The 15,644-nt window shown below is 39.6% G+C and overlaps 1 protein-coding gene across 2 annotated transcripts in view; it reads right to left on the bottom strand.

Moving 5' to 3' along the window:
• Positions 1-15,292, bottom strand: part of FBLN1 (fibulin 1) — a 79,626-nt gene extending 64,334 nt beyond the window's left edge. Inside the window, exons 1-2 of one of the 2 annotated variants that reach the window (XM_085233056.1) lie at positions 14,723-15,292; positions 1,285-1,384 (exon numbers count right to left, since the gene is read on the bottom strand). In XM_085233056.1, coding sequence (XP_085089182.1) covers positions 1,285-1,384; positions 14,723-14,798 — 176 coding nt within the window. In that variant the 5' untranslated portion in view covers positions 14,799-15,292. The remainder of the gene's footprint in view (positions 1-1,284; positions 1,385-14,722) is intronic. The other variant, XM_085233046.1, reaches the window with a different exon arrangement.
• Between the last annotated feature and the right edge of the window lie 352 nt (positions 15,293-15,644).

Raw genomic sequence — 15,644 nt, 5'->3', positions numbered from 1 at the left:
GACTCTTTAAAATGGCAGTCTTTGAAAATGAATTACATTTACAGCAGAATCACATATCAGAGTAATTAAATGATAATCATAAAGACTCTTGCTCCCAGATCGCTCAATAAACTTGATTTCCTGTTTTTCCCTCATGTTTTGTCTGTAACTCTTCTGATACTTCAAGTATTTTCTAAACTGGGATTTAAGTCCTATCTGTTGATTTTTCTGCATAAGAAACTGCTTTCAATGCCAATACAAATGCCGAAGTCAGAAAACATGAAAAGACTGGACTGTGAGAAACATTCTTTCCATAATAAAGATCAATCCAACATTTCTACAGTTACTGAAGTTAAATTATTTTGCAATGCACTTGTGGAGATAGAGGAGGCAATGCAATGTTTATAATTGCATTGTCTATGAAGCTGCCCCTCAAATTACCAACCACAAACTGTTAGTTCCACAAATAAAGTGTAACAAGTGTATTTAATGGCAAAAACAACAAACTGAGAGAAAAAATACGTGTCTCCAATCATATAAGACACTAAATATAACCAAAATACTACTGTGCAATTAATTTTAAGGTTTAACTTTGTTATTTCATTTGCTAGGTAGCAAGAAATAAATTAGTATCATATAAAGTCTAATTTGAATTAAGAAATGTATTCATTAAGTAAAGGTTACTGTTCTACACAATAGAATATATTTGAAAGAAGTCAGATGCTCTAAGTAACTAGCAGTCCCCCTGATTGAAGTTTAAAGCTCCCCCATCAAGAAATACAACTAAGAGCTGCAGACAATTATCTGTGTGGCATCATAGAGAAGAGGCAGTTTTAAGAGACTGTCTTAAATATATACATATGTATAGAGACTATATATTATTCATGTACATGATCTGCTGTTTCTTCAAAAACGTCTACTCAAAAATTTGTACTTGGGCTACATTTTCAGCATAAAGTAAAGATGCTCTGCTGACATCACTAAAGCCATGCCGAGATACACTGACTGTAGGCTGAGTTCAAGCCCCATGAGCAGATATCAGTGGAAAACCTTCTAAGAGACACGGTGCACAATGAACAGGTTAGAGCAGGGTGACTCTGCACCAGACCAACAGCAGAAATTTAAAAGATTTAATGGAAGTGAATTTGGTTCTCAGGTTACTTCAAGGCTGGAGAACACAGATATCAAAAACTCTTACTTAAGAGCTAGATTTTTCACCTTATAATCAGCTTTTATACCTTCCACTTCCCTGGTTTTATACAAGAGTTTGTATTTTCATGTAATGTATAATGCATAACAGTATACCTGCATTCTCTGGACTCAGAAATTAATGGTAGAGAAGTACATATTCTGTTTTTGTTTGCCCATTCAACACCCTTGTCACAGCATTCTTCCATCGAAAGATCTGCAGAAATGAGAAAAGAAAGAAAAACACAACAATATATTTATTACAATCTTAATAAATAGCACCATATCTGTCAGTGTAAACAAAGAAGGATAGTTCATTTTCCCTCCCTAATCTATGCAGAAAACAGTGCACATATCCAGAAAGGCAGTCAAGGGCCCAATGAGACATGCTTTAATACCTTGCAATAAGCCCAAGGTACTCCTTCATCTGTGAAGTAAACTACAGTTTCCCTTGCCCTTCCAAATAAAGACACAGACCAAGGACTGATACTCCAGCAGAAAACAGTTCAGACAGAGATTGCGTAATAAAGAGGTATGTCCCATTGCATTTCTTTATTATCAAAGGTATCATAAGGAACCATCGAAATCCAAAAGAAAACAGGATAAATCAAATAACTGAGTGATACGAAAGATGAGTGACTCTCATTATAAAGTAATTTACAGAACTGTTTGTTTTTTTTCCTGAGGTTATCATCCAATTAATCTGTTTGACCCAAAACTATGTTTGTAATGCAAAAATACTGTACAGAGAGACAGAAAGTATACAGTTTTTTAATCACTTAACATATGAAAGAAAAATTATATGGAAATCAACTGATACCAACTCTGAAACTCAGAGCAAAAGCATACTTAAGATAATTATCCGTGCAGGGCATTATTTTTGCTGAAATCTCTAATTGAAGAAAACTAAATAATGAACTGACAATCACTACATGTTTGTTTCATATTCCAAGTGCAAAAGTTCACTGCACAGCAGGTGTATCAGAACTTGGAATAAAACATGAGTCACATTTTCCTATTAATTATTTTGCAGTCCACACACTGTACAGCTCCTTGTATAACAAATATGCAACCTTTGTTTCATCTATTTTTGACTAATTGACCTCATGGGTTGCACCCAGGAGTGCTGAGGTGGCTGGCTGATGTCACTGTGAAACTACTCTCGATTACCTTTGCTCTGAAAAAAGTTCCTGAAGAACGGGAGAAAAAACGTCCCTCCATCTTCAAAAAGGGCAAGAGAGAACATCGGGGAAAGTACAAATCTGCCAGTGTCATCTCACAACCTGGGAAGCTGATGGAGAGAATCCTCCTGGAAACCATTTCAGAACAGGAGGATATGAAAATGATTAAAGAAGTCCGCTTGGATTTATGAAGAGAAAAATCTGCTCAGTCAACCTCTAGGCCTTCTACAATGAGATGGCCACCCTAGTGGGTCAAGGGAAAGCAGTGGCTGCTGTTTAGATTTACTTCACTAAGGTTTTTGACACTGTCTCCTAATACTTCTGCAGAGACAAGGAGACAGCGTACAGGCTTTAAGAGGTTTTAAGAGTTCACAGTAAGGTGGACTGAAAACTGAACAGTTGGGTCAAGAGCACTGTGGTCAGTGACAAAAGTCCAGCTGGAGGCAAGTCACTAGTGGTGTACCTCAGGGCTCAATATTGATTTCAGGTCATCTTCACTAATGACTAGAACACTGGGGAAGAGTGTATCTTCGGAAAGTTCACAGATGATAGAAGACTAGAAGGAGTGGCTGATGCCCAAGATGCCATACAGAAGGAGCTCAGCGGGCTGAAGAACTTGGCAGTCAGGAACCTCGTGATATTCAACAAAGGGAAATGCAAAGTCCTGCATCTGAAGAGAAATAAAACCCCTCCACCAGTACACACTGGGGCCTGATAAACTATAAAATAGCTCTGCAGAGAAGGATATGAGTGTCCTGGTGGACACCAAGCTTCTTGTGAGCAAATACCATGACCATCAATGCTTCTGTGGCAATGGCAGTCAACACTACGACTTCCTGCAGAGCCTGGTAAAAACATCCATCTGCCTCCTCTGGTTCTCCCTGTACTAGTAATGAGGTTATTCTCCAAGTGTTCCTGCTGTCTGAGAGTTACAGCCTCCTTCCACCTGTCTGCAGATCCACCTCCTAACCTGTTGCTATCATTAAAATAAATCAGAATGTTATTTAACCTGTTCATGATCACACTTATTTTGACAAAGACCAGAAGGAACTTACATGAGTTCCTCAAGTGACAGACTTTCATTCACAGAGCAGTAAAGAGCAGCTGAAAGTCAGAAGATAACCCTCTCCAGTAACATAGTTGCTTTCAGAGAATAACCTGTATTCCTGATAAGTGATTATAATCTAACAATTCAAAACAAAAAGGAAAAGGTTAGATAAGATTTTAGGATGTATCTACTACTCCTACTGTGCAAATTTCTCAACCACTAAGAATAATTCTGCTATCTCTCTTTAGGAAAGATTAAATCAAAATGGAAAATGTGTGAAGAAAGGCTGGGAGGATGGTCAAGGGAATCAAAATCTAGGTATATGGGGAGAGGTTGGAAGAAAAAAAACAAAAACAAAAACAAAAAAACAGACTATTTTAAGCCTAGATAAGTAAAGCTTGTGAAAGGATGTGGTTTCTGTCAACAAATATTACAGGGGTAAACAGTAATCAGAACGATGGGATCAAGTAAGCCAAATATTCTTTAATAAGAAAATCATTATATTTCTAAATGGAATTGCATTTAATGTTAGCTTATAAGAGAGCTTTGTACTCAATGACCCAGGTCATACTTCTAGCTTTACTTGCATATCCAAACTACTGATCAAAACTGTAACTCTGAAGTCCAGGCAATATTTCTCTTGAATTCTTCACTGTGCCCAAAATTTATGTCAGTGTCTGAAAGCTAATTGCAGCTTATAATGATGCAGGGAAAATCTGTCCTGTGAATAAATATCCGCCTGTGGTGAAAGACATACATTTGTGTCTGATCTTTTCTTTGGGAATAGGGGATCCTGTCTGCTGTTCTCTGTCTGCCAGTATACTGCTAACAAACATTTCATGCATTGAATTTCATACAATGTGTTACAAATAATTGTATTTTTTAGTGCTGTTGACTGCAATTAATCTTACTCATGCTGAAAAATGATACACATTTAACTGAAGTGCAGAGCTGGCTGCAGGCTTTTGCATGGCTTTGTACAAATGGGTCTTTAGCCAAATTCCTCCCCAGAAGGACAATCCCTGGCTCTGGACACAGATTCTTCCTCCCAGCTCTGGCAATACACCTCTACTCCAACCAAATAACTCAAGAATTCAAAGCAGGCCAAGCTAAGCAACTTCCTCTGTAGAAGTGTGTCCAGAAAAAGAAGGCTTTTGGATAGATTGTTGAGGCAGAACTGTGGTCCAATATCCCTTTTTTCTTTTTTTTTTTTTTTCTTTTGTGACATCAGAATTCATATCCTTCAAAGATCTTGCTAGAACTCTCTGGAGAACAGGGGGAAGTGGAAAACAAGCAGAAAAAAAAGGACTCCACCCTCAAGGCCATTCTTCTCATACATAACAATAAAAGTGGAAAACATTTTCTCTAGCTTTGCTTCACAGTTTGCCTTTTAAAATGGTATTTCATGGATAAAACCCTATTCTTGCCAAATCTCTAAAAGTGCATGTCTCACCTCAAGGTTCATCTCCTGACCGCACTGGAATTTATTCTGATTTTTTTTTGCGTTAAGAGTTACTAATAATTATTTAGAAACAGGATAGACTTATTGCCATGTAACTTTATTTTTCCAGTGTTGTGGACTGAACTGTAAATGTGTATACTCATGTGGCTTCCAGTTGGAAGTCTTTGGGCAAGCAGTTTGTATTCAGGCCATTTGTGCTTTTTTCATCCTCTTCAGGGGACCAACAGCATGGGGCAGCCATGGCATGTCTCACTTCTAATAATCGGAAGTTCCTCATATAGAAGACCTGGAAAGAAGGGATAGTGGAAAGCAGACAATAGAAACTACCTTGACAGCAACATCTCAAGGATTCTCACTTACTGTGTAAAAAGTAATAATTCTTTTTTCCCTTCTGAACATAACTACATGGCTTTTATTGCAGCTGAGTGGCTCATAGCACCCCTCTGTGCTGGAATGCTAGAGATTAAATACACATTACAGTACTGATCTTCTGAACTTAGTGCCCCTAAAACTGTTTAGCCAAGTGCTTAATGTTATATGCAATTCAGACAAAGAAATCTCAGGCGTCTGAGAGACAAAACATTTCTGGGAAAAGGCTGATTATACTGTTTGCATTCAGATAAAATATGCACTTTTATTTGGAAGGAAGAACTCTACAGGAAAGTTGTAATATGCAGGAATACACTGTGTGATCCATTGCGTAAGCTTCTGAAGCAATTGTTCAGCTTTCTGATATCATGAGACAAAGACATGAAGATAAAACCAAGATCTGTTAGGATGGTAACATTTGCTTCTCATTCAGATTTTGCAGGTTACTTGACCAATTCAGGAGAAAATTCAAGCCTAATTTGGATAAAATCAGATGCACCTCCATCATTACCTTATCCCAGTAAAAAGGTATGTGCAGAAGGGCAGCCATGAGAACATGAGTTGTAAAAACTCTGCTTGTTAATGTAAGAACAGCTGGGATCTTTATCTTGATGTTAAGGTGGTTCGTGCAGTATTCTGAGAGAAGTTCCAGGAGTTCTCTTCAAGGAAAAGGACAGAAGAAACACAGCTGGAACTCAGATTTCTAATTTTATAAAAGCTGTCATGAAGGGACTTATCAGATAACAAGTGTTAAAGGTCACAGTAATTAAAATGTTTTGTGCATATGACGCATTCATCTGCTAGCTATGAATTATGCTGACATTGGCAAAACATGCAGCAGCATATGGTTGTTTTAAAAAAAGTAGTTTGCTAATCTTAAAAGGACTGCTATACTGTGAAGGAGTTCAAAGCAAAAAATGTGGTCAAATTCTGTAAAAATTTCTATAACTTTAGACTTCTATGATGTAATAACTGCTTATTCAGCTGCTACAGTTAATAATTTCTGTAAAAGAAAGATAAGCATAAGAATGTTATCCAAAAGCATGATTCCTGGAATGAGAAACCATGAATTGCTGCTGGGAATCATGGAAAAAAGTAAGCAGGATTAAAATGGACTGGATAATTCTCATGATGCTAGCTTTCCAATTAGATCAAAAAGGTCAGATTTTTTAATTAACAACGTACAATAGCAGCTATTCTGTACAGCTGTACTGCTGATGGAAAAGCCTACGCACAACCCAGGATTAAGATAGCTGTTCATTACTCAGTGCTGATCTATGGATCACTTAAATCTGCTATCACTGATCATACTATCAGACCGAAGTTACACCTAAGTATAGGTGAACTTACCAAGCTAGTGCTATTCAAGCTTTCTAGTTCTTCACTACAAGTGAAGTGACCGTGATATTCATTGACTCCCCAGCACACACAACCAGCTGTAGTAGGGTACAGATTTGGAAATAAGGCCGGGGCAAGAGGTTAAAGTCACAACTTCTTACTAAGATGTTTTCAATCTTTTAAGCACGTCAATTTACTCTGTAAGAGACTCAGCACTAATGGAATGCAAGAGAACAGAACATGATTATCACTTCTCAGCATATGCAGATACAGACAGCAGACAGACTCTGTGAAAGCTCAACACCAGTCCAACAGTACGTCATCCTGAATTTCTGGAACTCTTGCTTACAGCAGACATGCATTAGTTTAAGTTTCCAATTAGAAAAAATATTTTCAACTTTTACAGCATATCTCTCTTGTCAAGAAAACTCCCTCACTGGTAGTACTCATCTAACTCCTAGCTGAAAAAAATAATCAAAGTCTATATATATTATTTGATCCTCAAAATGACAAGTTGGCAATCTGTTTTAATCAGGGTCATGTTTTTTGTCTCCCAACCTCCCTTTAAAATTATACTCTTCTGATGGATTCAGAGAAACTGCATATCCCTTTGGCCAAGGCTTCACTGTGATGTAGGTTCAGTGCAGATTCACTGTGCTTGGCCAGCTCTGCCACTGCCATACTAATTGTTCATGAAACAATGATACCTGACTAATATCAGGTAGACAGGTCAGCTGCCTTTGTAGCAAAGATGGCAGTGAAGAACTGGTGGCTGGAATTTGTAGTTTCAATTTTTTGGTTATCCTTACTGCAAACTGCAGAAAAGCTCTTTCTGGCAACGCAAACACTAGCTGGCAACATACAGGATCAAATAGACACAGAGACACATTCAGACAAGGGAAGAAAGCTGATTTCAAAGGTCCAACTAGTAACAGAGTAACAGGATAAGACTGCCATGTTGTACCCAATCTTGCCGGTAAACCTAGGGATTAGGCACACAGCAAGGAAGAAATGATGAAAGAGAACAACATACAAAGAAAAACTTTGCCTCACAAGTTCCTGAAACAAACACTTTGAATTGAGAGTAATGGAGGAAGGAAATGGAGGAAGGAAAGCACAGCATCCCTCAGCATGAGATGGTGTATTTGCTGGATTTCTTCAGAATTAAACTGGAATTAAGTTCTTCCTCCCTTACACATCTAGAGAAAGAAGTAAAGCAAATGGGTACTTTTCCTCCTTTCCTTCTCTCAAAGAATCTTGTCCACACCTCTGTGAGGGAAATATCAAGCCAAAAAAAAAAAAAAAAAAAAAAAAAGTTGAGTGGGTAAATAAGGGAGTGATCTGGGGGTTGAAAGGAGAAGCAGGTTGTAAACATTGTCTCCTTTGGACAGTTACCTATTCTTAGTCCTTCCATTAAGTTGCTCTTACAGTTTTCCTAACAAATACACAAGTACTGCATCCAGGCCTGGGGCCCCCAACACAAGAAAGATATGATGCTGTCGGAGAGGGCGCAAAGGAGGGCCACAAAAATGGTCAGAGGCTGGAGCACCTCTTCTATAAAGAAAGGTTTAGGGAGCTGGGCTGGTTCTACTTGGAGAAGAGAAGACTCTGGGGAGATTTCATTGGGCCTTCCAGTACTTGAAGGAAGCTTATAAAGCAGGAGGGAGACTGACTTTTTACACAGTCTGATAGTGATAGGACAGGAGGGAATGATTTTAAATTAAAAGAGGCAAGATTTTAGATTAGATATTAGGAAAAAATTATTTACTCAGAAGGTGGTGAAGCACTGTCACAAGCTGCCCAGAGAAACTGTGGATGTCCCATCATCCCTGGAGGCACTCAAGGTCAGGCTGGATGGGGCCCTGGGCAACCTGACCTAGTGATAGCAGCTCTGCCCATGGCAGGGGGTCTGGAAATACATGATCTTTGAGATCCCTTTTAACTCAACCCAGTCTATGATTTTATGATACCAGCTTGAGCTTCATAACACATGCACAAAACCTGAAGCCAGGATGCCCTCCTGACAAAAACACAAGCCAGTGGATCTACTGCATCCTACAAGGCCCAGCTTCACCACCCACTGGTCCCCCCCCCAGCGCTGCTCAAGGCTACTCTGAGGGAACATGTGAAAATGGTGCCTCTCTCCAATCAAGGAGGGCTTAAAAGTTATGGACTGACAGCTACTCACTCACGGTTCACGTGTTGCTTAAAAAGGGAATATTCTCCACAAGCACCCTTACTGGTTTCAGTTTCTACCTTCAGATGATTTCTCATCTGAGTGTGATTATTTCAGGACAGCTGAGATTACTGAGAAAACCCAGCTAGCATACTAACTAAAGTAGCAGCACCCTAAAGGAAATGCCTGGTATGTTAGAGTGTTTTGTGGTTGGTTTTAAAACAGCCAGCATTTTACTGGAAATTTTTTTAGGTCTGGAGAACACTCATTTATGGGGAATGTGGCTCTGGTAGCACCAGCAGTGGCCATCACACAATTAAGGGGATTTTTCAAATCTGGCCAAACCTCAATTTATGAGGTGTGTCTGTTTGCAGTCTATAAAATGAAGCTCTTAAAACTGTTGATGGTGGCAGCTGGGGATGAAGTAGCTGATGTGTTTGGTGATAAGGGATGCAATGCTTTTTTGTAACATGCCTTATTTCTTCTGATGGAGAAAGTAAACACTAGGTGCTTTTTAAAAAAAAAAAAATTGTCTAAATTCTGATTAAAAAAATCTTTCAAAAAAGAAGGCAATCACCTACCCAAAAAAGACTCCATTAGAAAAGACTCCATCTATTGCAGGAAAACCATAAGGCAATCCAAATGCATATCAGAATGCCATAGAAAACAAGGATAAAAGAGCCTACAAGAGGTTATCTTGTTATATCCACTATTCTCTGGTAGAAATAATAAAATTTGGTAGGTTGTTCCAGGCAGACCTCTTTTTAGTTGTTCACAACAATATCAAGAGAGGCTGCTTTCCCAACCCTGAACTCTAAAAATAAAATTACTTCACAGAGTGCTGATAATCCTAAGCAGTGTTTTTGCCTTTCTCATTTAAGAACAATTTTTTTTTTATCTTCTCTTGATTTCTCATTAAAATCTTCAGAGAATATGTCATTGAGAAGTTTTATATAAGATGTTACAATTTATTTATTATTAGTCCTGTTCATTTGTATAAAGGCCATGATCCAAAATGTACTTTAATAAATAACAGACAGACCTCAAATAGCTTTGGAGCAAGTCCAAGTGAACATATATATTTAAATTAAAGCAATTGAAGTAGGAAGTATGTGAAAATATGACTGAGCAGCACATCTCAGAGCTTAAAACAAATTCATGCTTTAACATTCCTGCACCTTCTCATGTAAAATTGTTGTCAGTTTCACACTGGGATCTCTCTATTTTCATCTGACCAGAGAATCAGCAATAATAACAATAATAATAATAACAATAATAACAATGTTATTATATACTGTTTAAATGACATACATCTACTCTGTAAGCATGGTTATTGAAAATATAAGATTAAGATGGACAAAGATGAATGATTCTTATTTTCTTCTATTGTTACATTTAAAGAATAGTCTGGAGACAGACTGTATAAAATGTACAGCACAATGGGACAAGGTTCGAGTAACTAATGAATATGGAAGGAACCTGAAGAAAATAAAGATCCTTTTTTTTGTATATAGTTATATAGCAATGAGTTAGGAAAGGTTCTCTTAGAGACATTATTATAACTGTCTTACATGAGATTTTCCTCATTATTCAAATTATGTATATTGAACCACAAGTTGCTATGTAGCTCTTTGAGATTTTCTTCCAAAGTATTGACATTAGAGGTACTCTGTACTCTGAACCCAGAACTCAGCCAGTAATAAGAGCTTCAGAGCAGTCTGTTCTGTTTCAGATGTAGTGCTGGTATCATTCATACAGTGAAGAGCTTAGTAAATACTAAAAGCTCCTTATCAGAAAACATCTTACGAGCTATTGGCTGTTACCACAATCAATCCAAAAATAACATGACTCTCCTGTACTTGAGCAGTAAATACGTAAATCTTTATCAGAGGTGTCTGTCAGCTCTTTCTGAAGGAAAACTTTAAATAGATTTGATTAACTGAAATGAGTTCAAATGAGAATTCCTGAGAATTTAGAAATTCTTATTCAACTCCTTTTCAAGATCAAACATCGCAGACTTGAAAACCAGAGGACAATTTCTCAAACGTTTAAAAAGTTTAAAGTAGGTTATACTACGCACAAGGGACTCACAAGTGCTGGAAAAAAAAGTGCTATTTTTTATTTTAAAGTGAAGGCAAGTAGTTTCATTACAGAAGATGTGCCAGTGCACTGAGGAAAACATTAGCACTGAAGATTATTGTGTTCTGTCAACAAGAGAAGAAGTTCAACACAACTTTTACTAATAATTTCAGCATAACTCTTAGTGCAGTGCCCTACTGTCTTGCCAGAGATGACTGTAGCAGGATAAGAATCATCATCCTGACTGATAAATTGGCAAGTTACTATTGTAATTTTTCCCTTACTGTATGCCATGTTCCTGTCACTGAAAAATACCCAGTATGCTGCCTTTGTAGTTACTACTTTGACTATTCATGTTTCCAAGCTACGTTTTACTAACACCATATTATGCCCAAGAATTCTTCACATTCTTCTAGGGCTCTTCACTGATCTTTATTGACCCTTCCTCTACTTCATATTCTTTCGGCTTCACGTGACCTCTTGCAATATGTTCCCCCTTGCTCCTATCGATTCCTTCACTAACTTCTTTGTGGACAACCTTTCTCTTATTTCTGACTCAGCAGAGTCTTAGTCTCCAGCCTCAACTTACACATTTTATCTTGGAACAATGTCATACACTCTTCCAGTTGCATGTAATGACTTAACTATTAAAATCCCAGCTCCTGACCTATTTCCTTTCATCTAATCCACGTGTAAATACATGTGCCTAACATTTCCTGAGTGCTTTACAAAAACATTTGTCTATTCTGGCTAAAATTATCTGCTATTTTCTTCCTTCCCCAACTTCTTCAATTTTCCTTATTCCTTGTCACTGGCAAGCACCACTTTTTGTTACTTGTATTCACAAAGTTTTGTTTATTTATCTTTTTCACATTAAGCCATTTTATCCTACCATGAAGATTCTTGCCCATACCATGATTTTTTAATTTAGATTTCAATTCTCTCTTTCTTGACCTTCTCTGTCTCATTCCCCTTGTGTTCTTTACAAGCATTCTTTGAAGACTGTAGACACTTATTCTGCTTATCAAATTGATTTTGACACCTACTTCTTTAGGTCTATCCATAATTCATGAAAACAAGTTTATATTCTTTTACGGTCCCAGGTAACTATCTCAGTCAAATTCTGGAAGAGCTATGATTCACCTTTCATTTTCAAAAATGCTAACAAAAATACTGCTGAAAAGTTGGTCTTGACATAGCTATTTATTGACAGTACATGTAGAGTTGATATCAAGCTTGCAGAATAGGCTTACGTAGCAATAAATAAATAGATTTTGAAAATTCATTTTGCCTGAAATCTTAAATAATCATATAAACACACTGCAGTAACTTGATAAGTTAGTTTATGAATTTTCATCTTGGATTTGACTAACACGTCTGCTTTCAATTACGGAGATGAAAAACAAGAGTTTAACATTTTGCTCTTCCCCTGATTGCAATAAAACATCATGCCTGAAAATAGTCTATTAAAAGGAAATTCAGCTGAAAACCAATTTAGAGGTAGACAGCACTCATGTTTAGAATTAGATTTTTTAGCGGTACGTGATTTTTAGGGGGGTTGGAACTAGATCATCTTCAAGCCATTTTATGATTCTATGATTAGGGAGACTAGCTATGATAGCAGGCAAAAAAGAAGAAAACCAGCCTTTTATAAGTCCTACTCCACCCACATATTTCTTATAAATTTACTGCTATAAAAGCACATGTAAAAATCATGATCTTAAAATAAAACTCATTCCACAAACTCAGTGGAACATTTTTTTTTATTACAAACTATAAGCTCACACTGAATAGACATGTTTCCAGATGTTTAGTGAGTTAAACTGTCTGTGTCTGTAGTACCAAGACATGCCAAAGACCCAGAAAGAGGGTGAACTGTTCATACACTGACTGGACATAATGATGTGACTAATCCATCTTTTTCAGTAGGGATGGCAGTTTATACCATAAGCAAAAATTGTTATAATAAAAGTGTAATGTCTAAAATAAAATGAAGTTGCATCATAAATTTTAAGTATGCACATTCTTATAAGCATTCTGTCTTCACGTGCATTGGGCAGTTCCCTTGAACTTAGTCCCAGGTCTTTAATTAATAGATATTGATGATCTGATAATTCATTAGAAGAGAAAAGCAAATAAGAAAACTGAAAGAAACAAGTTTATGAGGAGGCTGTATTTCAGAAATATGTTGATAAAGTTACTTGGCAATTACATCATTAAAGCCCTCAGGAGACTGCCTTTATCCCAAGTCTCTTTACACTACTCACACAGAGGAAAGCAGACTCTGCCCCAAAGAGCATACACTCAAACAACATGAGCTCGCCATGTAAGTAGCTCATTTGCCTGCAAAACACAGATGGCTTTGTGAAAGAAAGCAGAAAAAAATATCTTACAGTGATTACAATTAGTAGTAATTTCCATAGCATATCTACACCTTCGAATAATGCTTTATCTGAGCAAAGTCTTCTCTTCAAGAAGCAGTATCCTAAACAAGGACCCTCATTTACCCTTAGAAATTTATGTCTAATTTTATCTAATTTACTGTTTTAGAATTCTGAAGACACAGCAATTCCCAGTGAAATTGGAATTCCGATTTTTATTTGAGAATAAAGACTTGATATACCTTTTTCTGCCCCATTTGTCTATAATTTGCAGTAAACTTCAAAAACGTGATATTGCACATCCAATGATGTATTTTATATCATATATTTTATGACATATAGTGAATTAGCTAAGGTTAAAGGTACACTGAATTACAAAGTGAAGTTATTCAGTATTTTCTAGCAATTTTCAGCAGTCAATATTATTACATCCCTTCCTTGTGAAGCATCAAAGCCACAAATGTACCCTGTCCTCAGAAAGAAAGTAGAAGTTATCCTGGGATTTTAGCACTGAACTTCGCTTTCCAGTTCCCTCCTTACTCTGTTCCTCCGTCTTTAAAAGGAGTGGCTAACATCTCCATCCAAGACAAGTATTTCAAAGGAACGGCTGTGACAACCGCCATGCAATTGGGAAATCCAAGAGCCAAAATGCAGTGATAGTAAATAATAAGTTACCTCATTGGCTTTTGCCTGCCGTCGTTAGGCCGGGGGCCACGTGTTTGCAAATGTTTGCTGGCTGATGATCCAGCTTGGGCTATGAACGGCCCCTCAGAGTTAGGCAGACAGATGCCACTTAGCCGCCAGCTATGATGAACGCACCGTCACAGCATGAAAAGTAGCTTCTCTGACATATCTTAACAGTTACACTTTCATATGCCTCGCCGATTTAAACCAAACCGATATCCTCTTTTGATGCGGTGCCGAGAGAACAGGGAAATACGTGCACGGCATAGAGACAGGGCCAGCAGGACCCAGGTCCTCGCCCTCCTCACCAACTCCACCACGCAGTGCTACACGGACTTTTCACGTTCTCTCTTTAACAGGCCTGCGCCCTGCCTCACTGCCTCCTGCTTCGAGCAGCTCCCCCTCGGACCCACGTCCCACTTTTGGGGTGCAGCCGGCTGCCCGGCGGCTCACACCTGCCCTCTCTCCGAGGCCGGCCTCGGGGCCCCTCGCGTTGCTGCTCCGGGGCTGCCGAACCCAGCGGGCCGCGCCCGGCCCCACCGCCCGGGTGTCTCCGCCACGGCCGGTTCACCGGCTCCGCACGGCACAGCTAACCTGCCTGGCCGGAGCTTCGGGCGCGGTGCTCGCCACGCCTTTCTCCTCACAAGAACGTGGCAGCGGCGCTTTAAAGCCTGTCCGGGACATCCAGGGGCACGGGCGAGAAGGGAGGCGGGGGGGGGTGAAAGCCGCAGGGAAGCTCAGCGGCCCCTCGCCGTAAGTTTGCTCCTGCTCTCCCCTCGGGCAGCCCGCCGGGACCCCCGCCGCCCGCCCGCGCTGGGTGCCGCTTCCCGCACTTACCTTGGCCCCGGAGCGCGGGCAGCAGTGCCAGGAGCAGCAGCAGCCGCAGCGGCCGGGCCCCGCGGAGCTTGTCCATCGGCCGGCGGGAGCACTCGAACCGAGCGGGGCTTGGCTCTCCCCGCTTCTCGCTCGCCGCCGTTGCTGCTGTGGCTGATGTTATATCCCAGCCGCCTGAGACCGGTTGGAAAAGAGCTCGCAGGAACCCCCCGCTCGGTGGGCTTTACAAAGATTTAATTCACTGCCTCCCACGGTTAATTACACAGCCTGCAAGTGCTCAGCAGAACTGAGCGGCACCGCGGCTCGGAGGCAGAGCCCCTGTTGTGCTGATACCCCTACTCTCTCCTCGCCACCCCCACACAGGCTGGGCTGTAAATGTGACTCCCTTCGGCTCGGAAAACTTTACAGATCCTCAGCACGAACCTAGGGACGGCCTGACTGATTCCGTGCTCGAGAAACGCGGCGAATTCTGTCGGAGCCAAGTGGGAGAAAGCCACAAACAAAGGCAAAGCAGAGAAAAACAAAAGAAACCACCTAGCAGGGGAGGAAAGGTTTAACCTCTGGAGAGATTTTCAACACCCCCTGCCCCCCCTTGGTCTTTCCATGGATTTTACTCTGCAATAACTTTTTTTTTTTTCCCCCCCCCCTCAGTACAAAGGATTATAAAAAGGAGAGATATTTCAGAATCTCTAAAACTTCACTGGGGGGAAAAAAAGAAAAGGAAAAAAAAAAAAAACCGAAACACCACCGTTCTTACTTCTGGTAAAATATCAGGATGAGAATTTCTACCCAGGTGAGGCAGACAGCTCTGCTCTATCGACCCCCACCTCCTTATCTTATTTAAACAGGAACACAAACACTGATAGTGGTCAAAGGCAAAGCTGGGTTGGAGGTGCTTAGTTGGTTATGCTGCTGCCGAGATCTT

This window comes from Meleagris gallopavo, chromosome 1 (genome assembly GCF_905368555.1).
Source record: "Meleagris gallopavo chromosome 1, MGAL_WU_HG_1.1, whole genome shotgun sequence".
Classification (NCBI taxonomy): domain Eukaryota; kingdom Metazoa; phylum Chordata; class Aves; order Galliformes; family Phasianidae; genus Meleagris; species Meleagris gallopavo.
This window is presented reverse-complemented; position numbering and strand designations above follow the sequence as displayed.